The sequence below is a fragment of the Rana temporaria genome, chromosome 8 (assembly GCF_905171775.1).
Source record: "Rana temporaria chromosome 8, aRanTem1.1, whole genome shotgun sequence".
Lineage (NCBI taxonomy): Eukaryota > Metazoa > Chordata > Amphibia > Anura > Ranidae > Rana > Rana temporaria.
In genome coordinates this window covers 1,322,961-1,349,285 of record NC_053496.1, presented here as the reverse complement: position 1 = coordinate 1,349,285, position 26,325 = coordinate 1,322,961, and the positions used below count along the sequence as shown (strand labels likewise).

The window sequence follows — 26,325 nt, the reverse complement described above, 5'->3', positions numbered from 1 at the left end:
TCTTTCATTTAAAAACTCAAAAATCCAGGGAGGTCAACGTAAAAAATCTATACTGTACCCCAGCCCTCAAATTCCACCCGCCTCGCGAGTGGATTTTAAGGGCTGGCGAGGAGGAGCTGCCTGGGAAGTGGGGGGGGGGACTGGTTGGGGGTGCCAGGGTTGTATGGGCGTCCAGCGCGGAGGGGGAAGAGAGGCGAGCAGATCATGAGAGCGCACAGAACATCACTAGTGGCTTTCATTTTACTAGCAGAGTGTTCCCCGCACTCGCTGTCACACACACAGCACCACCCCCTGGTCTTTAACAGATGACCCATCCAATCGGGAGTGAGGTGTATCAAAGGGGGCGGGGCTGTATGACATCAAGAACACACGGCTATTGAAATGAAAGCTGTTCCAGTGAAGTTCCTCTGCTCTCTGATCATCCGGCCGCCAATCCTCTTCCTCTGTTCTGCCGCATGGGCAGACAAAAAGGGGCCGGCGCCGCATGGGCAGACAAAAAGGGGCCGGCGCCGCATGGGCAGACAAAAAAAAGGGGCCGGCGCCGCATGGGCAGACAAAAAAAAGGGGCAGGCGCCGCATGGGCAGACAAAAAAGGGGCAGGCGCTGCATGGGTGAAGCAGCATTGATGGGCATGAATAAAGTTAATGGGCCAGATTCAGAAAGATGCGCACATCTTCTGGCGTAAAGCATCTCCGATACTCTACAGCGGCGTAACTTTGGGCGCAAGTTCTGTATTCAGAAAGAACTTGCGCCCTTAGTTATGGCGGCGTAACGTATGTGTTGCGGCGCAAGGCCGCGTAATTCAAATGGGGATGTAGGGGGCCTGTTTTATTTAAATTTGGCTTGACCCCGCGTATTTGGCGTTTTTTTTTTTAACGGTGCATGCACCGTTCGTGAAAACATCCCAGTGCGCATGCTCGAAAATCCGCGGGAAAACGACATTGCTTTTGACGTGAACGTAAATTACATCCAGCCGTATTCGCGAATGACTTACACAAACAACGTAAAAATTTCAAAACTCGGCGCGGGAACGACAGCCATACTTAACATAGGATATGCCGCACATACCCCTCACATAGCAGGGGTAACTTTACGCCGGAAAAAGCCGAACGCAAACCACGTAAAAAAATGCCCTGGGCGGTCGTTTGTTTCTGAATCGACGTTAATAGTAATTTGCATATTCCTCGCGTAAACAAACGGAAGCGCCACCTAGCGGCCAGCGTGAAATTGCAGCCCAAGATGCGACCTTGTAAGACAGTTACACCTGTCGGATCTTAGGGATATCTATGCGCAACTTGATTCTATGAACCAGTCGCATAGATACGACGGCCGGACTCAGATACGCTGGCGTATCTCCTATCTGAATACGGGACAATATTTTTACAACTTAATTCTGCATAAAAAATTAAAGTGTCATTTCATGAAATCATTTACAAGGGCGCGTTTAGGGGCGGGGTATAGTAGGGTACCCTTGAGGCCTGGCTCGTAGCTCAGGACTTGAAATTTTGAGCCCTGCTGTATCCTATATTTGTATTTAAATAGAGATTTTTATTAGAGATTTAGCGTGTATTTTATATTTGAGCCATTTGTGGTTTATTAAAAAGCTTGTCCAATCAATTCTTTGCACGTACCTGATGAGGCCGCTTCATACATCATCTTGCTGATGACATCAATGGCTTCCTCGATCTTCAAGGCAAAATAGCGAGCGTCTGTCAGGTACTGGACCAGCATTTCTTGCTTGCTCAGGTCAGTCTTGTCCTGCTCATCTGAAGTCTCTTCAGAGTCCTTGTTTTCTCCATCGGGGGGAGGCAACGGATCCTCACTGGGCGGGGATTCCAAATTCTTTCCCTTTGCTGCCCAAAAAAAATAAAAATAAAAATTAAAACTACAATTCTAGGAACCTTTCACTGCTAAATGACACGAGACAAACACACACACACACACACACACACACACACACACACTTTATTTGGCAAGCCTGCTTGTACACCGGACACTCATGCCACAAGCGCTCAAATGGCGCCCACAATTCATGTGGATACGGTCAGGATATTCAGTTTTTACAAGCATTGTGCACGACCCAAGAGACTTTGGGGTGAAGGAGTAGGACATGGTACGCCAAGCCATATAAAGGAGAGCAAAAAGAAGGAATCTTAATTCCAGAACCTTTCCACAACGATGGGTTATAGAGATGAAAGGGAAAGGAAGGGATATGAGAAGATAGGCTTACCTGTAGGTAAAAGTAGCTGCAAAGGGTTTACAAGCACTTTAACAAGCCAAGCTAAGCTAAAGCCCCCCCCCCCCCCCCCCCCATGTAGGCAGCTCAAATCCGAAGTTAAAAGCATGCCATTTCGAGTCATCTTTCTGCATTGCTTAACCACTTAACTACCGGCCACCGTCAGTTGCGGCAAGATAGCTCCATTGTTCTGATATGACATCCTCGTCTTTTAGAGCCACTAGGGGGCGCGTGCACGCTGCGTTACTGTGATCATGGTGCGCATGCCTGGCGGCCGCTATTACGCCCAGTTACTGAGCAGGACCGTGGATGTGTGTGTGTGTGTGTAATGATGGGGTGAAAAACAGAGATCGACGTCCTGTCAGGGAGAGGAGACCGATGGTGTGTCCCTTGTACATAGGGACACAGATCGGTCACCTCCGCCAGTCAGTCCCCTTCCCCCACAGTAAGGATCACTCCCTAGGGAACACATTTAACCCCTTTCTCGCCCCCTAGTGTTAACCCCTTCCCAGCCAGTCACATTTATACATAAGTGCATATTTATAGCACTGATCCCTGTATAAAATGTGAATGGTCCCAAAAGTGTCCGCCATAATGTCGCAGTCCCAAAGAAGGGGAAAAAAAAAAAAAAATTGCGTCCCCTATTTTGTAGGCGCTATAACTTTTGCGCAAACCAATCACTATACGCTTATTTCGTTTTTTTTTTTGTTTGTTTTACCAAAAATATGAAGAATACGTATTGGCCTAAACTGAAAGAAAAAAAACTATGGGATATTATAGCAAAAAGTTAAAATATTGTGTTTTTCATCAAAATTGTCGCTCTTGTTTATAGCACAAAAAAATAAAAACCGCAGAGGCGGTCAAATACCACCAAAAGAAAATTAGTAAATTTTGTTTGGGAGCCACATCGCACAATTGTCTGTTAAAGCGATGCAGTGCCGGAAGCTGAAATTTCGCCTGGCCAGGAAGGGGGTATGTGTGCCCAGTAAGCACGTGGTTAAAAAGATAAAACATGTAGAATATAATCTGTGTTTAGTAGGGTTGTCCCGATACCACTTTAACACCGAGTACAAGTACCGATACTTTTTTTTTTATTTCATGTGACAGCGGCACATGTGTCAATAGGTTTTTTTAATCTTTAACAATTTGTTTTTAATTTTTTTTTAATTGTATTTAATTTTATTTATTTATAATGCTTTATTTTTTTTTAAGGGGGGGCACCGTGTCAGTGTGTTTTTTCTTTTCTACAATAATTTAATTCTTCTTTTATATATATATATTTTTTTTCAGCCCTGTTGTTGGGCTTTGGTGAAATATCAGTGGTCTTAACAGACCTCTGACATCTCCCCTTTGAGACAGAAAGGGACTAGGGACATAGATTCCCCAGTCCCTTTCTCAGCAGTGCTGAAAATGAATGGTGTGAAGACAGTGTCTTCTCTTCATTCATAAACTGAAACATTGTAATCACAGTTTACAATGTTTCAGTTTATGAATAGACAGAGTCAGTGATCACTGACTATCCATTCGGAGCAGTAAGGAGCCGGATTTACCGTCTTTTAACCCGCTCTCCATCCTGACAGTTCCAGGGGGTGGAGGAGAGAAACGCGGAGGGAGAAAGAAAGAAAGAAAGAAAAGAAAAAGAAAGAGAAGAAAAAGAAAGAAAAGAAAGAAAAGAAAGAAAAGAAAGAAAAGAAAGACGAGAAAAAGAAAGAGAAAAAAAAAAAGAAAAAAAGAGAAGAGAAAGAGACTGCAGCAAAACGGAGAGGGGCTGGAGGAGGACACGGGACAGTCAGCGGTGATCGGTGCTTGTAACTTCCCCACGCACTGATCACCCTGACAGTACAAGTATCGGGTGAAGCATCGGGAGCATTTGCCCAAGTACAAGTATCGGGCAAATGCTTGGCATCGGGACAACCCTAGTGTTTAGCTCTACATTTTAAACTTTTAAACCTAATATAAGCAGACGCTACCTGTGAAGATTTGCTCCAGAATCCCCAGCACCGCTTCATCCTCGGCATCTTCACCAACTCCGAACAAGGAATCGTCCGGGAAGCTCGATATTCCTTTCTTCACCAAGAAGATGGAGTGTCTACAAAACACACAGGTAGAGATTGAGAACTGGAAAACACAGGAGTCAGAAATCCACCCCCAGGGTCGGGGTCCCCCCCCTCCCCCTCCACACTGACTTGTAACTGGTGATCTTCAGGAGATGCAGAACACGCTCCTGTAATTTCTCTATTGTATCAATTTCTTCTTCTTCATCTTCCTCATCACTCTCCTGTGCCAGGGTGTGCAGAGTATCCTTCAGTTCAGGGAGCATGGCTTCCCATTCTTCCTCCGGAGAAATCACCACCACTAAAATAGATAAAAAAAAATAAAAACAATTTGAGAAAGCAAAAAGGTCACAGAAAGAGGGAAATACACTGCTGTATAAAATATTACAGTGTATAAGACAACATTTTATACATGAAATTGGGGCTGGTCTTATACGCCGGTATAAATGTCCGCCCGCTGGATGTGTGGTAACAGTACACCGCGCTGAGCCAATCACAGCGAGCGATGTATTCTATTAATGAATACCAAGCCTGCTTAGGATTGGCTTTGAGAGTCAGAGAGGCGACTGCCAATCTGAACAGGCTTTGTATTCATTAATGGAAGACATCGCTCGCTGTGGTATACTGGAATGCAGAGGTCATCAACAGGCCAGGCTTGCAGGATAACTGAAATACATCACAGGTGATCTCATTTGCTGCTCAGTGATTGCATCTCCCCCAAGGGAATACATAAAACCTGGCTTGTTAGTGGGTCCTGAGGACAGGAGTTGATGACCACTGTTGTAATGCAGGACTCAACGAAATCCGGGCGCCAGGTCGCAATTGCGACTAGAATTAGCAACCTGGGGAAGGAAGCATAGGCCTGCAGAACGCCACAAAGCTGCGGCCTCAATTACCGGTGATCGCGTGGTGGGGGTGCACAGATACACAGGATACCCCCATCCTGTATCTCTGTGCGCCCCCCCCACCTCGCCGGCCGGTAATTGAGGCCATGGCTTTGCAGCCTTCTGCAGGCCTATGCTTCCTTCTGGGATCTGGCGCCATCTTGAGGGGGCCGTTGGCATAAGACTAATGGAGCTTCCCCTGTTTTCACTGCCATCTCCTTCCCTCTAATGAGAACCCCCAAACATTATATTTTTTATTCTAACACCCTAGAGAATAAAATGGCGGCTGTTACAATACTTTCTATCACATCGTATTTGCACAGCGCTCTTACAAGCGCACTTTGAGGAAAAAAAACAAATAAAAATAAGACACCAGTAAAGTTAGTTCAATTTTTTTAATATTGTGAAAGAGAATGTTACGCCGAGTAAATTGAGACCAAACATGTCACGCTTCAAAGTTGCTTGTGGAATGGCGACAAACTTTTACCCTTAAAAATCTCCATAAGCGACGTTTAACCACTTAAGGACCCTTCACGCTGATATGTCGGCAGAATGGCACGGCTGGGCACATCAACGTGCCTGTAAGTTGCCCTTTAAGCTCAGCCGTGGGGTCTCGATGGCGCGACCAGGTCCGAAGCTCCGCGGCCATGGGACTTGAACACGATTGCCGCTGGAGTCCCGTGATCGGTCCCCGGAGCTGAAGAATGGGAGAGGTGTGTAAACACAGCTGCCCCTTTGTTCACTGTGGCGCCGTCATCGATCATGTGTTCCTGATATAGGGAACCACAATCAATGACGTCACACCCCCCTACAGATGTAAACACACTTCAGGTCACACATAACCCCATCAGCGCCCCCTTGTGGTTAACTCCCAAACTGCAATTGTCATTGTCACAGTAAACAATGCATTTTTTGCTGCGAAAAGGACAATGGTCTCAAAAATGTCCGAAGTGTCCGCCATAATGTCGCAGTCACGAGAGAAAAAAAAAAAAAAAAAAAATATATAAAAAAAATGCAATAAAACTATCCCCTATTTTGTAAACGCTATAAATTTTGCGCAAACCAACCGATAAACGATTTTATTTCACCAAAAATATATATCGTCCTAAACTGAGGGAAAGAAAAAAAATATATATATATTTTGGGGATATGTATTATAGAAAAAAAAGTAAAAAAAAAAAAAAAATTCTTCAAAATTGTCGCTCTATTTTTGTTTAGAGCGCAAAAAATAAAAAACCGCAGAGGTGATCAAATACCACCAAAAGAAAGCTCTATTTGTGGGGGGAAAAAAAGGACGCCAATTTTGTTTGGGAGCCACGTCGCATGATCGCGCAATTGTCAGTTAAAGCGACGCAGTGCCGAATCGCAAAAACTGTCCGGGTCCTTTGGCTGCCTAAAGGTCCGGGTCTTAAGTGGTTAAAGAGCATGCAGTGTGAGGTTTGGTTTTTCCCCCAGGTAGCTCCAATGGCAGATCCTGGGCTTTGCCCATTAAATATGGTGGAAGAGGAAAAAATAAATAAAAATGGAAAGAAGGCGCTTCCAAGTGCAGTAATAAAATACACTTTGACGAGGAAGGATTAAAAACCACCTACAAAGATGAAAGTATATCAATGGATCCAGTGTGATGCCTCCTGGGAAGGACAGCTGCAGGTGGAAGTTCCAGCTGACCAGTGGTGGTAAACATGCCCTCTCAAATCCAAGATGGTGGGCTGTGCTATCAGGACCAGCATGGAATCCAGACACCCCAGAAGTGATGTTAAGAGTGGGCGGTACATGTTATGAGCATGCCCAGTGGCTCCTTCAAACCAACTGCAATTGGTCATGCTCTGAAACATGTACCGCCCACTCTTGACGTCACTTCCCGGTTGCCTGGATTTCATGCTAGTCCTGATAGCACAGCCCGCCATCTTGAATCAGACAGTATTTATTACAGCTGGTCGGCTGGAACTTCCACCTGCCACGGCAAGGGGAATGCTACTTACCCGTCCTGCGTCCACCAGCTGGAGTCATTCCAGACAGAACCAACGTCCACGCAGTTACGGCATGGCCGTCGGCCTGGCACACAGAGACCGGTCATAGGTGTGCCCTGGAGCGTATAGCTCACCGGCCACCCCTGGAGCAACGGGGCAGGTCGTTGACGGCCCAGCGCGTAGCTAAAGGTCGGCACACGCTCGATGGCTGAACATGGGGGGACTGCAAGGATCGAGGATCCAGCCTGTCACCCAATCAGCAGTTGATTGTAGATCCCAAAAAAAATAAAAAATAAAATGCAGGAAAAATAAAAGCGAAGGAATCACAAAAAATCCTCTAGAGAACATGGGCCCAGAGGAGCCATGTCATCTCCTTTCACTAGGCAGAAAAAAACTGGGGCTGCATGATGCAGAGTGGGGGGATGTACCCGGGGGACCCGCCCCCTGGGAGGTACTGTACTGAGAGAAGTGTTTTAACACTTAAAGTGCTGATTTCTGCCTAGTCAATCTCCTAAAAGGAAGGACAATACCCCTAAGGTCAATTGCTGCTGTGTCCGTCCATGAACAGAAGAGAAATAAAGTTTTATTGAGCATATTGAAAGAATATAAAAACAAGCACAAAGTGCAACAGGCACCATTCATGAGGATAAATCAGTGACATAACCATACAGTGTAGAAATATAAAATGTCAAGAAACCGAGGATTACCGGAACCTATACCTGGCGAAACCGAGTGTACCCTGATGGGGGGGGGGGGGGGGAAAAGGGACAGCCTAGTACTGTGCACCATAATTTGGCATGCCTCAGCGTGAGGTGTCAAGCGACAATTGGAAGTGTATATAGCATGGGATAGAGGAAATAGCACACGGTATCCGGTGATGGTTACTCATTAGCATAGGTGGCATGCTCAAGCAACCCGTCCTATATTTTGTTGCATTTAGATGGAGTACTTTCTGATCCAGGACCTGGCCAAGAACAGGGATTCCTGTAAAAATAGGTCAAGATATTTTTCCTCCTCGGGTATGGAAAGGAGGCCCAGTAAACAGCGACAGAGGAGTAGGGTCAAGGGGGATCCCATGTGATCATGGAGGAATTTAACCACCCGTGACCAGTGTAACGGTCACCACCGTTTACGACCTTCCATCCCATCCACTACAGCTTATCGACACTCCAACCAACAGGATCCGATCTATCCCATTTCCCCCAGAATCAAGACGAGACACAGCTCTGTACTTGTTCCAAAATGAAGACTAATTTAATGGTACACTTAGCTTGCTTATATGCAGTACACAGGTTACAGAAATCACAGGAACAATCAAACTGTCCCCACCCACACATCACACCGTGGGGGGCTTCAATCACATTCTTTGAGCCAATTACTAAACATTCTAGACATGTCGGGGCCGGCCTATAATTATCATGATCTAATCACTGCACATTCCTTCATTAACAGAACTCAAACAAAACACCATCACACAATGATCTCTTCTCAATCCACATCCCTAGACAGACGTTCTGTCTCCAACAAGTACATTCCACAGATAAACAGTATTTAGCATACATAGAGGTCTGGGAGCAGACCTGGATTAACACCTTTACACAATGGTTAATGGAATATCTTGGAGTAGATGCAATTAACACCTTTCAAAAGAATGTGTCCCCACATTGAATAGCCAACACCTTGTGATATCTCAAGACATCCTGCAAACATGAATTATTAGTGATGTCCCCTGTCCTGTAATTTAGTATACAATTTCTCAGTCACCCTATCGGACATAAGGTGACCCTAGACATAAGACTCCTTGGTGACGCCGGTACAGGAGTACCCCTCATCCTTACAAAGTCTCTGGGTGTCACAGGTCATCCTGTAACAACCAGTATCCTAGGAGTGATGGGACAGAACCATATTAGGTGGTAGAATGTTCCCCCTTGGTTGACCGCATTTAGCCAGGTTGCCGTCCAGGTTATATTTGGAAAGGCGACTGTTAGGTAGGACCTGTGGAGAATATAAAGAGGCGAGTAAGGTGGACAATTTAAGGGACACCAATTTACAGTCCTCATCCACCACATCCGTCTCCCATCTGGATTTCAGTTGAGGGGTGCAACGGAATGGCCCGTGACACCCAGAGACTTAAGGATGCGGGGTACTCCTGTGCCAGCTTCACTAATGACTCTTGAATGAATGAATGAAAACTTATATAGCGCAACACATGCGAACTTAATCGCCTCTGGGCGACTCTTGGGTCTAGGGTCATCCTATGTCCCATTTGGGCATAGGATGACTGAGAAATATAAAATTACATGAGATGGGACATTACTGATAATTCATGTACTGCAGGATCTTGAAATATTACAAGTTGTTGCTTATGAACAGGTCAATAGACTGTTGAGGTGTTAAGAGTCAGGCTCCTAAGATATTCCATTGTCCATTGTGTGATGCCAATACGCTTGTGTCTATTGTACTAATTAAATCTGTAAAAGGTCAGATGTCTAACTTTGAGGTGTTAATTGAGTCTGGCTTCTGAAAGACCTTTCATTGTGGATACTAATGACACTGTTTTGTGTGAAAAGTCTATTGATAAGATGTGGCTTGTCAACTGTAGTAATTACCTCTTCTAAAATGCAGAGCCAGGCTGTCTGGAAAATGATTAGTAATTAGCCTATGTGTATTGAAGCCCCAATTGTGTGATGATGGGGGTGGAGAGTTTCATTGTCCCTGTGCTTACTGAAGCATGCTTGTAACTATATAAAAACCTGAGAGCCAACCATTAAAGATTCATTCATTTTGGAACCAGAGAACAGAGCTGTGCGTGTCTCGTTCATTCTGGGAAATGGAATGGGTTGTGTCTGCCGGATTGTGGAGTGTTGGATACGCGGTCTTGGCGTTGGTGGAATGGAAATCGTAAACGGTTGCGTGACCGTTACAAGGGGCTCTGAGCAGTGGCCGCAGGCAACATGAGGTGGTAATAGAATGAGGAGATTAATTTCTTGGGGTCCTGACCCATGATCACTGCCACCAGATAATTCAAGGCTCGGGGTGTAGTCATGGAACTGGGAGTTGAGGGCATGGCGGAGTTGGAGGTAGCGGAAGAGCATACAATTGGGCACACCGAACTAGTCTTTTTAGAGCTTGAAACAATTTAACTGAGCCATTGACTGAGCTGTGAGAAATATCCCCCCCCCCCCCCCAGCAAGCCATAGGTTGTAAATCAGGGACAAGCCAGCAGTTCAGGCAGATGTGGGTTGTCCCACAGTGGTGTGTGGGGGGCCTTGGTAGTGGACAGTCAGACAAATTTTGTAGTGACGGCATATCATACAACATCATTGCCCATGCGAAGCAAATTTTAGGTGCCACATAATAGGTCTTGGAAGGGGTGGGTCACCAAGCTTGAGATGGAGGAACATACTAGTGTAGAATATCTGTCCCCATCAGCTTGGTTGTAATAGGATTTGTTTCTTAATAAATATATAAATATATGAGATGACTAAGAAGCAATAGAAGGCTAGGACAGGTAATGCAGTGCCACCCAGGTGGACAGGGCACTTCAGAGCTTGCCATGATAATCTGGGGCCCCTCCCGATACAAACTAACAGGTTGAGAATAGATGCCATAGATTTAAAAAAGGTACGTGTAGCGATATATAGGGGGGCATGCCAAAAAAAGTTTGGGAAGGCATACAATTTTCACCAGACTAATACATCCCATAATTGAGGGAAAGTCAGACTCAGGTCTGGGTTTTTTTTTTAAAAAAAAAAAAAAAAAAAAAAAAAAAAAAAGGATTATAGGGGCTCCAAGTTGAGGCCTATGTAATTTGTGAGAGATCATGACATTAGTACTCCCAAGTATTTGATTCTGCTAGCTCTGACTAGGGCAAATATGGCTTGGTCTGCAGTAGAGGCATCTAGTGGAAGGATCTGGGATTTAGACCAGTTGATCTAAAAAAAATAAAAAATTGCTGGATAAGCTGCCTGGAGTGAAGGGCCAGCGACCAAGGTATAGAAGCATATCATCTGCATAGAGTGAGGACCTCGGTCACCTGCAGAGGCCTTTAATGTCCGGGTGTGCCGCGATGGCATGTGGGCTCTAGAGCATAGAGTGGTGGGGTTATAGGACAGCCTTGCCGAGTACCACAGGATAGTGCGAAGGGGTTCAAGATCCAACCATTGACTTGGATCCAGGCAGTGGGAGCCTGGTAGAGTTGGAGCCAAACCTGCGGAGACATTCCCACAGGTAGCTTCATTCCAGAGTGAAACAACTTTACGGCATCCGGGCCGACCACTACCCTGGACCCGATAATGTCATGTGTACAGTTGTGGCCAAAAGTTGAGAATGAGACAAATATTAGGTTTTCACAAAGTTTGCTGCTAAACTGCTTTTAGATCTTTGTTTCAGTTGTTTCTGTGATGTAGTGAAATATAATTCCACGCACTTCATATGTTTCAAAGGCTTTTATATCGACAATTACATGAAATCTATGCAAAGAGTCAGTATTTGCAGTGTTGGCCCTTCTTTTTCAGGACCTCTGCAATTCCACTGGGCATGCTCACAATCAACTTCTGGGCCAATTCCTGACTGATAGCAACCCATTCTTTCATTATCACTTCTTGGAGTTTGTCAGAATTAGTGGGTTTTTGTTTGTCCACCCGCCTCTTGAGGATTGACCACAAGTTCTCAATGGGATTAAGATCTGGGGAGTTTCCAGGCCATGGACCCAAAATGTCAACGTTTTGGTCCCCGGGCCACTTAGTTATCACTTTTGCCTTATGGCACGGTGCTCCATCGTGCTGGAAAATGCATTGTTCACCAAAAACTGTTGTTGGAAGAAGTTGCTGTTGGAGGGTGTTTTGGTACTATTCTTTATTCATGGCTGTGTTTTTGGGCAAAATTATGAGTGAGCCCACTCCCTTGGATGAGAAGCAACCCCACACTTGAATGGTCTCAGGATGCTTTACTGTTGGCAGGAATGATGGTAGCACTCAGCTTTTCTTCTCCGAACAAGTCTTCTTCCTGATGCCCCAAACAATCGGAAAGAGGCTTCATCGGAGAATATGACTTTGCCCCCCTAATCCTCAGCAGTCCATTCACCATATTTTCTGCAGAAGATCAATCTGTCACTGATGTTTTTTTTTGGAGAGAAGTGGCTTCTTTGCTGCCCTTCTTGACACCAGGCCATCTTCCAAAAGTCTTCGCCTCACTGTGCGTGCCGATCATGCGCCTCACACCTGCCTGCTGCCATTCCTGAGCAAGCTCCTGCACTGGTGGCACTCGATCCCGCAGCCGAATACTCCTTAGGAGACTATCCCTGGCGCTTGCTGGACCTTTCTTGGGCACCCTGAAGCCTTCTTCACAAACGCACGTGAATTTTTTTTTTTATGGGATGAAGTTAATTTTCATGGCAAAATAGGAAACTTTGCAATTCGTCTCTATCACTCTTCATAACATTGTGGAGTTTATGCAATTTCCCCATCTCAAAAACCTGAGGCAGCAAACTTTGTGAAAATTGTATCATTCTCAAAACTTTTGGCCATTGCTGTAGATTGAAGATTTATCAAGAGCCTCTGGAGATGAATGCCGTGTTCCTTGTTGGGCATGAACACTCATCTCGGTCAGGATGCATTAGGCTGAAAATTTTGGCTAGGATCTTGAAGTCTAACTGTAGGGGGGAGGAGAAGAGCGGATTTTTCCCTGGTTTGGGTATTAAGACCAAAAGAGAAGCTGGGAGGGTGACAGTCAATATAAGTGGGTATAGAGCTTGCAATTTGGGGGTGGGGGATGAGGACCTACCTGAATTGATCATAAAACTCTAGGGGGATGATATGTTTGTTTTTTTTCACTTCCACCTTGTAAGTTTTTAACCCTTCCTTGTCGAAGTATTTTTATTACTGCACTTAGACACACCTTCTCTACTTTCCTCTTCTGAATCACATCTCAAGATCCAGACATGTACAATATGTTGAAGTCACTTTTCATCCAGAGTTCCCTACCCTCTCCACACTCCTTGAAGAAATCCGCTTTCACAATTGTCCCCATTACTCAGTATTATTCCAGGCCTGCAAGTATATTACCCAGAAAATTACTTTTGCAAAGCATTTGATACAGTTCTCCCCAGCCCCCCCCCCCCCCCAAAATCACTTAATTTACAAGCCAAGGTCTGCAGGCCTAGACGTAGGGTTTGTGCGTGGGTAAAAGACTGGGTACAGCAGGGGTGTCAAACTCAATTTCATTGACGGCCGCATCAGCATTATAACTGCCTCTCAAAAGGGTCGGTTGCATTAGATGCCAAGAGCCCCCCCACCATCAGAAGTTGCGTCGCCTACTCTCCCTTACATCACAGTGCACCCCCATTTCCTTATGCTGTTGCTGGATGCATTGCTTGAAAGCAGAAAGTAAGGGTCTGGAGGAGCAGAGGGGTGAGGGCCACATGAAATGGCATGGAGGGCCGGATTCAGCCCGCGGTCTTGTGTTTAACACCTGTGGGATACAGGAATGGGTTTAAAGGGTAGTGATAAATAACATTCTCAGACTGGTCTGGAGTAGTGAGTGGGGTACCCCAAGGTTCTGTCTTGGAACCAATTTTATTCAATAAATTATATAGGAGGAGTATGGGATGAATAGTTCAGTCTCAGTTTTTGAAGCTGACACAAAGTTAAGCAGAGTAATAAACTCACATCAGGACATGAAAATTTTGCAGAATAAAATAAAAAGTAGGCAGACAAATGAGGTTTAATGTGGAGCAATGTAAAGTAATGCACCTGGGGTAAAAAAAAAAAAAAAAAAGTCACTAGGTGGAGTACAGCTGGGGGAGTCACGGATGGAGAAGGATCTGGGGGGTCCTAGTAGATGACGGGTTGAGCAACAGCATGCAGTGTCAAGCTGCCAAAGCCAGCAGATTAGCATGCACAAAAAGGGATACCGTATATACTCAAGTATAAGTATCAACTTTTTCAGCACATTTTTTTTATCCTGAAAATGCCCCCCTAAGCTACCGTGAGGCACAGACACCCTAGGCTTATAATCAAGTCAATACGTTTTTCCCAGTTTTTTTGTGGTAAAATTAGGTGCCCTCTGCTTATATTTGAGTCGACTTATGCCCGAGTATACGGTTAGAACACACACGTTAGGCCTCACTTGGAGTTTTCAGTCCAGTTCTGGGCACCAGTCCTCTGAATGGAAACTAATTAAAAAGGGACTGGACGCTTGAGGAGACATCATAGTGATACCAATCTCTCAATGAGGATCCCAGCATAGGAAACTATTCAGTCCTAGGGAGTGTAAAAGGATGCAGGGGACACAGAGGAGAAGCAGTTTAAACATTAAGCTGTGTAGGGGGGGGAATTTTTCACCATCAGGGCAATAAGGATGTGGAACCTCTCCACAATTGGTGGTGGCTACAGGAAGTGTGGCCATCTTTAAAAAAAAAAAAAAAAAAAAAAAAGATTTTAAGTCTCTTCACCCATTAACCCAAAAGAACCAACTGCTCAAATCATGCACTGTGCAGAGAGTCTACCAACATAGAAATGCCCTACAAAACAGGGACTCCTGAACGGCTATGACGGGCCTCGTCCCCAACCCGTTACACTGCAACTGGTTTTCATCATAGATAAAGGGGGTATACCTGAGAGTATAGACTTCATGGGTGGATTTCTTTGTACAATGCTGAAGCCAATGATAACGAACACAAAATAAAAATGGCATGGAATCTTTATATATTTTCTTTTATTGCATGCAAAACCTATAAATAAATTTATAGACAAGTGACCACTATGTATAAACACCAGACATGCCATCCTCTACAATGCTTCATCATCCCTGCATAACAATGCTACGGGAACCATCTGTATTCAGACAGAGCATGCAACATGCAGAGCAAGGTTTAAAGACAAAAAAAAAAAAAAAAAAAGGAAATTAAATGAAAATGGGTGCCGCTTGACAAACTCTGAACGACGCAATAAATTGCAGCATGTGACCATCCCTGTCTGGCTGTTATTTTACCGTTCAGATGGGCAGCTGGTGGGGAGTGAAACTGCAAACCAGCCACCCATTTTTACCACCGCACAACTCTGGCCAAAATGAGAATCAATTTTTTTTGGCTTAGACTAAAGATCGCGATTCTGGCGTCGTAACATTTTTCATTATAAAATAAAAAATTGGGCCAACTCAAGTTTTTTTTTTTTTTTATTAAAGTGTTGCTTCTCTGCATACAAGTAGAAAATGCCTTTTTAAAGTGGAGGTTCACACGAAAAACAAACATTAAAAGCAGCATACAAATGACATATACAGTATGTTGGTATTTTTCCGCCGTACATACCGTTTGTTATTTTCCCCCGGCTTCCAGGTTCTGATTCCCATGGGACTGGGCGTTCCTATTGAGAGCTCAAATGATTGACGTCTGGTGAAAAACTTCCCATGACGCATAAGGCGCGTCACCAGTTTTCCGTAAATAGCCAACCTGCGAGTCGGCGCCCGCTGTGTAGAGCTGACTGCGCAGGCGCCATATAGAGCTGACTCGCAAGTCGGCTATTTACGGAAAACTGGTGACGCGCCATGGGAAGTTTTTCAGACGTCAATCATCTAAGCTCTTAATAGGAACGCCCAGTCCCGCTGGAATCAGAACCCGGGGGAAAACAATTAAACGGTATGTACGGGGGGAAAAAAAATACCAGCATACTGTACATGTTGTTAGTATGCTGGATGTAATGTTACATAATTGTTTTAGGCGAACCTCTACTTTAAATGTATGTTTTTTTTTTGTATCATTACTTATCTAGGCGGATGCTGCATCTGTCCCCCGCTACCTCTTTACCGAATATTACCAATGGCTCGGTTTTTCACCTCCCCGAGCTGCTGCCTGTCAATCAGCATCTCTCCTGCTCTGCTCCTTCATGATCATTGGACCGCTGAGCGGCTCACTGAGACGGCCATCAGCCAAAGCAGCTGGCAGATCCAGACTTCCTAAGTCAGGATGACACGTTGCCTCGACTGATCCTGGTGATGAGTGGACTACAAAACTAACTGCACACCTGTGACCCTTAGAAGCCCAGCCTAAAATGTTCAGGGCGGACTTCTCCTTTAAGATCACATTTATTTATGGACCTCAAGTCCACAACAGTTGCCGTTTCTCATGTGGCCCCTTGGGAAAAATTACTTGCCCCCTGACTTATTAGGTACTGATCTGCACCCCCCCCCCCCACTCTCATCCACACAATCCAACACCACCTCACACCTCTGTTCAGTCACATGTACCTGGGGGTTTAACTCTCCGCTTCTCCTTAAGTTCCTTCAGCTTTGTGGTCTCTTTCTCTAGGGGCTCCTTCAAATCCACACTGCTGAGCTGGGATTGCAAAACAAAATACAAATTGTATTCAATTACATCCATAATCCAATCAGTCCAGTGGAACCTCGGATGACAAGTATAACCAATTCCAGGAGAATGCTCGTATTCCAAAAGCACTCGCATATTAAAGACAGTTTCCCCATAGAAGTCACTATAAATGAAAATAAAAAATTTGCCGCATTGACTTCAATGGCATGCAATACTGCATGTGGCCAGAGGGGGGGGGGGGGGGGGGGGGACAGCTTTGGAAACACCCGGAAAGGCCTGAGGACAGCTTGGCTAAACTTTGAGAGGCTCGGGAACGGAGTGTTTCCGAGGTTTTACGAACAGCTCCCCCACCTCAGGCCGAACGCGGTACTGTACACGGCATTGGTTTGAATCAAGCTTTGAGAGACTTGCAAACCGAGTCAGGATTTTTTAAAAATACAGCGCTCGTATTGCGAAACGCTCGTTAACTGCATTCTTTGCAATCGAAGTTCCACTGTATAAAACAGAGTAACAACATTTCTGATAGGCTCTATTACCATTACCTTACAAGTGAAAGGATTGTTGGCGAGGAAGGAGGCCAATACTTGTATGGCGTTCTTACAAACTTTCACCGACTTGTCAAACAGCCGACCGACCACCAGAGTGACCACAGCCCGGAAACGTGACAAAGGCAGAGCCTGGAAAAGACAATCAAGGGGATCAACATGAATGAAGGTGATGTACAGGACGTCACTGCCTCGTCAATGATCGTGTGGTAAGAGGCACTGTCTAAACAACGCACCTTTTCCTGCACAATCCGGTTGAAAATCTGCATCACGCAGGAACGCACAAAGGTGTTGATATCATGAAGGTGTTCCTGCAGAGTGTCCAGGAAATTATCTCTTGTGTTCTTCTCTGCATCACCCAGCTGATCGCCGCTAAGAACGCGGATCACCATTTCTCCCATGACAGTCAGCACTGCGTTCCTCATGATGTAAGGCTGCAGAACAGAAAAGGAACACAGATATAGGACCATATGACTGACACAACACACACAAACCAGGGGTAGGCAACCTCGGCCCTCCAGCTGTGGTGAAACTACAAGTCCCATCAGACCCCGACCATCAGAGGCATGATGGGACTTGTAGTTTCAGCACAGCTGGAGGGCCGAGGTTGCTCACCCCCGCTATAAATGAATGGGCTCCCCAGCGCACCTCTCCATCCAGGTAGTCCAGCAGCACGCTGATATTGGGCATGACAATGTTGGGAATGCGCTCAGCCAGCTGAGTAATAAAGGCGGCCAACGTCTTCACACTGGAGCTCTCCCTGGAAAGATCCTGACAAGACTTCTGGCCAATCTTCCTGTGAAAGGAGTAGAAAGGTTTAGAGACGTTATAAAAAGAAGGATTCATATATTTATGAAGAATATTACTACCGGAGAGGAATAAGACCTCGTTGCCAGCAGGTGCAATGCCAGGGTCCCACAGACTCTCAGTAAGCCATCTGCCCTGTACCTCCCATATGGGTGGAGCAGTTATAACAATTTTCTTGTCCATTTTTTTTCTTTTTTTTAATTTTCTCCCAAGTTGGAATGTAACCAATTACGTTTCTAACTTTGCATTGTAAAGCCGGCTCCGATCTGACTAACCGAAAGAGGATGGCAATCATTGATTAACCACTCTGAAAGCAAGCTTCAATAAGAGCTATGGCTGCCAAGATAATTGATGACAAAGATCAAAATAGCAACAGATACATGGGCAATACTGCCCCTAGAGTCCAATACGGCAAGACGGATAGTAATATAATCTATTGAGGAGGACTGCCCCGTGAACACTGATACATCAAATTAGGGTTGGAAATGGGGGGGGGGGTGGGGTTTGGATGAGGTGTGATTGATATTTTTAAAAAGGGTTGTCTGAACCACAAAGCCCTCTTTTTCCATCCAGAGCCCAGCCGATGAGTGTCTAGAGAATTGTGATAAGTATTTTTGATATTCTGCTGTTTAATGTGTGATATTAGCATATTCCTATTTTCTTGGTAAATAAATTAAAATATTGTTTTACTAGCAGCGTGTAAACTTTCATAGATAACCTTATATTATTGTGCTTAGAGTCTAATAGACTAGCTAATTATAGGCTTAGACAAGTTAATACATTTATGCATAATAAAGGAGGTCAAAACCTAAACACTTTCAAATTTGTTGAACTCTCCTGTAGTCCAAGGGAGGGGGCGAGCACGACGCTCCACACCAGGGAGAAAGCCTTGCATTACTGTGTGGAGTTACAGACAGAAGAACAGAAGTGAGGATTCCTCAGAAGAAATAAGGACATTGGAAGGAAGAGGTAAGTGAAGGAGGACTGCACTAAGGAAAAGGAAGATAATTTAGGAGAAAAAAAAAAAAAATTGTACCTTTACCGGTACAAAAATTGTACCGGTGCCCTCACTGGCCTCTATAAAGCCAGAACGACAGTAGATTGCCCCCTTTGTTTAGAGCAGTGGTTCTCAACCTTGGGGGGGGGGGTCAAATGATGATTTGCCAGGGGTCACCATATCCTGGGCTGTTCCTGAAGCCCACACTGCTTTCTCAGCCTTTTTGCAGCCACCTAAAAAGGGCCGTCCCATATTACAAGGCCACTCACATAGCACGTGTCCTGGAATGGTTCCCGAGGCCCTTTTTAAAGGCCTCTGTCACCATAGAGCAGGATCTGGCCCACGTGGATCTTCGAGCTCTCTTATGGGGTTATAGGTCTGATTTGGCGCGTATGCCCCCTCCCTCCCCGCTTACGCTAGCTTCACTCAGGTTGTGGTATAACAGGGGGTTATGTTCCCTCCTATCATCTGACCCTTCCCCATTGTCCTCTTTATTTGACAATCCCTCCTTCCCTCAGGGTATCGGGGTATCAACGTTAGGTCCCTTTAAAAGGTCTGAATGGCCACAGGCAAGCTCTTTCGTGCATCCTACTCAGGGGTCACCGGTGACACCGACAGGATCGCACGATTGGCTCACCACACTTATTTATCCACATTCACAAAGCACCTACATTCCTCCTCTCAAATTAACCGCCCCAATACAGAGTTTGAACGGTTGTGTTCCCTTTCGGAGACCCCCAGACATCTTCTCTCGGCCGTATACGGCCTCTTACAAGCACTCACGCATACCGAGCTACCCCCTTACACCAGGACGTGGTCTGCAGACTTGGGTGAGGACATCCTACGACCGGATTGGCAGACTTCTTTTTATTTCACTCACAAGTCCACAATTTCCTGCTACTCACAGGAAAAGAACTACAAGATTCTGTCAAGATGGTACAGGGTCCCCTCCGCGTTGCACAAAATATTTCCGTCCACCCCGGCGACCTGCTGGCGGTGTTCTGCTGCTGAGGGGACCTACCTTCATGTCTGGTGGGAATGTGAGAGGATCCGCCCCTTCTGGACTCAGGTATTTGAGTGTTACAACAAAATGTACGATGAATTACTGGTCCCCTCCTCTAAGATTGCCCTTCTCTCTATACTACCAGGCTCAGTTTCGTCACAGAAGCAAAATCTCCTCCGTTTTTTTATGTCCTCAGCGAGACAGCTCATACCTTCCTATTGGAAGTCAACCACAATCCCGCCCCTGTCACATTGGGTCTCAATTATGAACGACACTATGAGAATGGAGGATATGTTGGCTCTTGACAACGACACCTTTGATAATTATAAACTGCTGTGGCTCATCTGGCTCCGCTTCTCATCCTCTGACATGCTGATGAACATGTTGTCATCCCAGACATGATCGCTACTTTATATTTCAGTGCCCTGGGTCAGGTTGGGTCTCTCTTTCCCCGCTCTTCCTACATTATCTCCTCCGATTGTACTGTCAGCGACTCGAACGCTTTACTCTGATCACTCCCTAGCCTTTCCCTTTTTTTTTCCCTCTTCTTTTCCTTTCTTCTTCTTCCTCCCTCTCCCTCCTCTTCTCTCGTCTCTACCCCTTTCGTTTCCTACACTCTAATACCCTAGATCCTTGATTCCCCAATTTTGTTTCGGTTTTTGTCCTGTTTGTTTGTTTGTTGTTCTCCTACTAGAAATCCTGGTTGCAATTATACCTATTACGATGGGGCCCGTGTGGTTTTATCTAGTTATAGTCTTATGTTGAAGTCATTATTGTGTTTATTATGTTACACGTTGGTAGGAGTCCTGTGGGCGATAGCCATTGGGCTGACTCTTTACCCCTGCACATTTATGACTGTTCTTCGATTGTAACACTTCATGTTATTTGTTTTATTTGTTAAAATACCAATAAATATATTTTCAACTCTAAAAAGGGCCGTCCCTGGAGCCTGTGGCCACTCAGCTGGGCTGTTCCTGGAGCCCACAGCCACCCACTCAGCCTCTTCGCAGCCGCCCATTCAGTTCCAGGCATGGCTTGGGGACAGAGACTAGAAATCAGCTGACTGGTGAGGAATGTGAAGTGGGAGGGGCTGGAGAGGACCCCATCTCCTGATTTCGGTATAGGTGTCACTGCTACGAAACACCAAAGTCCGAGACACAGTGAGTAACACTACTTGTGATTGGAGTTGCCATTAAAAGTCCCCACTACAGTTCTCAGATCAGCAGATGACCTTGATCAAGAGCACCCAAGTTGGCCGATCAGAACTCCCAACATTGCCACTAACCCCAACTCCCCGCAAGCACTGCCACTTGTCCCATTGCCCCCACCAAGGAGTAAGAGAAGGAATAATGTAAGGGGGAGCAACAAAGAAAAAAGGAAGAGAAAGAATAAGAGAAAGAACAAGAAATACGGCTAGAGAGGGATGGGGAAAAAAAAAAAAAAAAAAAAGAGATAAAGGAGAACAAAGAGAAAGAGTGGTACATCCTAAAATGTATCATATGAGGTTTTAATACCGTACGAGTGGAAGGGACTCAGGGAGCGCTATATGTCAATGGGTTGGGGCGCAAATTCCTTTTCTTGCCTTGGGTGCCGACAACCCACTCTACGAGAATAATTTTACCGTTAGGGTCCCCACAACTTGGAAAATTTTTATTAAGGGGTCACCGCTAGAAAAGGTTGAGAACCACTGGATTAGAAGGTTCGGAGACCTCCGATTACAACCCAAGCCTAGTAGTAATACTACACTCATTTATAAAGTCGGTTACTATTTACTGTTGTAGGACGAGCCACTCACCTCATGATCTCTCCCACCAGAGACTTCATCCCATACTCTGTGGCCCACAGCGCCAACGCATGGACAAGGACAGGGGCCAGGTGCTCAAAGTGCTGCAGGAGTTGGATGACTTTCACACTGACACCTAAAAACAGGATGTAAAGAGAAGACCATGAGAAAAAGAAAAGATGGCGGAGAAGAGAAAACCTCATATAGGTTCTTAATAAGCACATTGCACTTGGGCTGGCCATAGATGGAACAACGTTTGGCTGGGTAAAGGACCGGCTGCTGGCCACGAATGGAAAAAAATTTGGCTGGCTTGTCGAAGGATCGGCTTCTGGCCATGATAGAAGGAAATCTGGCTGGTTGGGTAAAGGACCGGCTTCTGGCCATGGATGGAAGGAAATTTGTCTGGCTCAGGATCGGCTTCTGGCCATGGATGGAAGGAAATTTGTCTGGCTCAGGATCGGCTTCTGGCCATGGATGGAATGAAAATTTGGCTGTTGGGTAAAGACCTGGCTATGGATAGAAGATCATTTGGCCGGTTGGGCAAGGACTGTCTAAATTTTGAGTGCGGCCATTCCCATTTGACAAAATTTCGATCGCTTGTGCAGATAGAAGATTTGGTTCATTTTTCCATTCAGGCCACCGATCCCTATCCATCTATGGATAGCTTTAGCCTAAGAAGATATTAAAATAAAAGGCAGCACAAGAAACGGTCCTTGCATTTAATCGAAAGTGTCACTTGAGCCAGTGCCAGCTGAATTCCTCAGTCCGTGCCAACTATGCCCGTGCCTTTTTAGCCGTGCTCTACTAAAGTATAGATAAAAGGGGAAAAAAAAAAAACACTTTAGAGAGGGATTAGAATACCCATTAGGTCTTTGTTACCTCTGTCCCATTTACTGTACCCATCAAAAGGTAAAACAAACCAAAAGATGTTGGCTTTTCCCCAGAATGATCTCCCAGGATCCAAAAATGCAGGAAAAGAAACTAACTAAAAGCGGGGAGAAGAAAAAAAAAAGCAAAAAAATATCCAGAGCACATGGGCCCAGATGAGCCATGTCTTCTCCTTACGCTAGGCAGAAAAAAAAAATGGGGCTGTATGATGCAGAGAGGGATGTACCCGGGGACACACCCCCTGGGAGGTGCTATACTGAGAGGAGTGTTTTAACACTTGAAGTGCTGTTTTCTGCCTAGACAATCTCCGGAAAAGGAAGGATAATACCCTAAGGTCAATTGCGGCTGTGTCCGTCCATTAACGGAAGAGAAAAAAAAGCTTCCATTGGGGATGTCACCAGCGGAAGAGATTGCCTCACTTCCTGTTATTTTTATGGGACAGGAAGTAAAAGGTAAATTTCATTAATGGGACAGAGATGGCAAAAGGTAATCTTGCAGGGGTTATAATCCTCCCTTAGGCCCCTTTCACACTGGGGCATTTTTCAGGAACTTTGGTGTTAAAAAAGCCTGTAAAGTGCCTGAAAGAAGCTTCATCTGCAATCCCAATGTGAAAGCCCAGAGGGCTTTCAGACCCCTTTTCACACCGAGGCGCTTTGGCGATAAAAAAAAAAAAAAAAAAAAAAAAAATTAAAGCGCCTCAACGGGAAGGGGGCTTTAGGAGCCGTGTATTCAATGCTCCTAAAGCACTACAAAGAAGCTGCTTGCAGGACATTTTTTTTGACGCCCTGCCAGCGCAGCACCTCAGTGTGAAAGCCCTCTGGCTTTAACATTGGGATTGCAGATGCAGCTTCTTTGACACTTTTCGGCTAAAGTGCCTGAAAAATGCCACAGTGCAAAACGGGTCTTACAAAAAACAAAATTAAAATAAAACTTGCCTATAGTTCTATGTTAATGAAAAGCTATGAAAGGAGGAGGGGCATGTGAAAGGTCGGCCTCGTCCATTCATGAAGATATAGTACAGCCTCTATGAAAAAGTGAAAAATATCATTCCGGTGACAAGTACAATGAAAGCATTAAAGTGATTGTAAAGGCAGAAGATGCATCAAGATAAAAACCCTTCTGTGTGCGGCACCTCCCCCGCCCCTTCTAATACTTACCCGAGTCCCAATTTAGATCCAGCAATGTCTTGGCTGCCTGGGACTCTCCCTCATTGGCTGAGGCAGCAGCACAGAGTCATCGGCTCCCGCTGCTGTCAAAGTCAGGAAGCCAATGATGAAAGAGTGGCTGGGGCCATGTCTAGGCCAGGGGTCGACAATATCCAGGCGCCAGGTCGCAATAGCAACAAGAAATTGTGACCTGGCGCCCGCCGGTAATTTAGGCCGCGGCCTCAATTACCGGCCGCCACGATCGCGCGGCTGGGGCGCACGGAGGTACAGGATCCTGTGTCTCCGTGCGCCCCCACCGCGCGATCGCGGCGGGCCCGTGACTGCCGGTAATTGAGGCTGCGGCCTTGTGAAGTCCCAAGCTCTTCCTTCTGTGAGCTGGCTCCATCTGGTGGGGACCGTTGGCATTACAAGTTAAACAGCAATTCTGTGTGTCATTTTTCACTGCCATCTCCTTCCCTCCAATTAGAACCCCCAAACATTATATTTTTTATTCCAACACCCTAGAGAATAAAATGGCAATCGTTGCAATACTTTCACGCCGTATTTGCGCAGCGGTCTTACAAGCGCACTTTTGAGAAAAAAATTACACTTTTAATTAAAAAATAAGACAACAGTAAAGTTATCCCCTTTTTTTTATATTGTGAAAGATAATGTTACGCCGAATAAATTGATACCCAACATGTCACGCTTCAAAATTGCGTCCGATCGTGGAATGCCGACAAACTTTTACCCTTTAAAATCTCCATAGGCTACATTTAAAAAAAAAAAAAAAAAAAAAAAAAAAAAAAAATCTACAGGTTGCATGTTTAGAGTTACAGAGGAGGTCTAGGGCTAGAATTATTGCTCTCGCTCTACCAATCGCGGCGATACCTCACTTGTGTGGTTTGAATACCGTTTACATATGCGGGCGCTGCTCACGTATGCGTTCGCTTCTGCGCGTGAGCTCGTCGGGACGCGTTTTCTGGCTCCTAACTTTTTTAGCTGGCTCCTAGATTCCAAACACATTTGTCAAACCCTGGTCTAGGCTATGTGTCTCAATGGACACAGGAGATCTGCGGCTTGGGTGCCCCCCCCATAGCAAGCCGCATGCTGTGGGGGCACTGAACAGGAGGGAGGGGCCATAAGCACAGAAGAGGCGGATCGGGGCTGCTCTGTGCAAAAACATTACACAGAGCAGGCAAGTATGACATGTTTGTTTTTTGATAAAAATTAGATCTTTACAATCACAGATGAGAATTTCTATTTCACCGGCTGACATTTTTCTTCACATTTACATAAAGACCAAGATTTTCAGTAAAAGGCGACAGATACAGGGTTGCAACTTATCAGAAAACTGATTAAACCACATGAAACTCCAAGCTGGAGGGCGGTTTAAAAAGTTTCTTAAAGAGGAGCTGCAGTCTGCTCACAGAATTTGTGATAAAAACCATCTTTGCCATTCTGAAGCTTCCCTCCAACCACTCATTTTGTATATACTGTGAATCTGTACTTGCCAAATATGCTGCAGAGATCTCCCTCCACCGAGTCCGGCTGCAGCCATTTTAACTGTGGGCAGCTGAAGCTGCTGCCTGTTGACTTCTTGGATCTACACAGAGGCACACCTCCAGCTCTTATTGGCCCTCCTATGACTCATCCGACAGACATGTCATGAGCCTAGGCCAGTGATGGGGAACCTCGGCACCCCAGAGATTTTGAACTACATTTCCCATGATCGGTGACCATTATGGTTGTCTTGATATTTGTATTGTTTTAGATGTTTTACCACTTAAGGACCCATTCACGCCGATATACTTCGGCAGAATGGCACATCCACGTACGTGGCTCTTTAAACCCGGTCGCATGTGCACGCGACCCGGTCCGAAGCTCCGCCGGACCCGATCGCCGCTGGAGTCCCGCGATCGGTCCCCGGAGCTGAAGACCGGTGAGAGCCGTGTGTAAACACACCTTCCCCGTTCTTCACTGTGGCGCTGACATCGATCATGCGATACCTTTTATAGGGATACACAATCGATGACGTCACCTACAGCCACACCTCCCTACAGTTAGAAACACATTTTAGGTGTCACAACCCCATCAGCGCCCCCTTGTGGTTAACTCCCAAACTGCAATTGTAATTTTCACAGTAAACAATGCATTTTTTGCTGTGAAAATGACAATGGTCCCAAAATTGTCCGAAGTGTCCACCATAATGTCGCAGTCACCAAATTATAAAGCTATAAAACTATCCCTTTTTTGTAAACGCTATAAATTTTGCGCAAACCAATCGATAAACGCTTATTACCAAAAATAGGTAGAAGAATACGTATCGCCCTAAACGGAGGAAAAAAAAAAAAAAAAAAAGAGTTTAATGTATTTTTGGGAGATTACAGCAAAAAGGAAATATTGCATTTTTTTCAAAATTGTCGCTCTATTTTTGTTTATAGAGCAAAAAATAAAACCGCAGAGGTGATCAAATACCACCAAAAGAAATGTCTATTTGTGGGGGAAAAAAAAGGACGCCAATTTTGTTTGGGAGCCATGTCGCACGACCGCGCAATTGTCAGTTAAAGCGACGCAGTGCCGAATCGCAAGAACTGGCCGGGTCCTTTACCTGCCTAATGGCCCATACACACGATCCGAATATCGTACGACTTTTTTCGCTTAAGAGTCGCAAGTAAAATGAAATAGGTT

At 45.3% G+C, this 26,325-nt stretch overlaps 1 protein-coding gene across 2 annotated transcripts in view; it reads right to left on the bottom strand.

The window, feature by feature from the left end:
* Nucleotides 1–26,325, bottom strand: part of NCAPD2 (non-SMC condensin I complex subunit D2) — a 93,233-nt gene that overhangs the window by 48,804 nt on the left and 18,104 nt on the right. For both annotated transcript variants that reach the window (XM_040361181.1, XM_040361182.1), the window contains 8 exons: nucleotides 21,614–21,737; nucleotides 17,660–17,807; nucleotides 17,248–17,445; nucleotides 17,009–17,143; nucleotides 16,388–16,475; nucleotides 4,423–4,591; nucleotides 4,207–4,325; nucleotides 1,632–1,853 (listed from right to left, as the gene is read on the bottom strand). In XM_040361181.1, coding sequence (XP_040217115.1) covers nucleotides 1,632–1,853; nucleotides 4,207–4,325; nucleotides 4,423–4,591; nucleotides 16,388–16,475; nucleotides 17,009–17,143; nucleotides 17,248–17,445; nucleotides 17,660–17,807; nucleotides 21,614–21,737 — 1,203 coding nt within the window. The remainder of the gene's footprint in view (nucleotides 1–1,631; nucleotides 1,854–4,206; nucleotides 4,326–4,422; nucleotides 4,592–16,387; nucleotides 16,476–17,008; nucleotides 17,144–17,247; nucleotides 17,446–17,659; nucleotides 17,808–21,613; nucleotides 21,738–26,325) is intronic.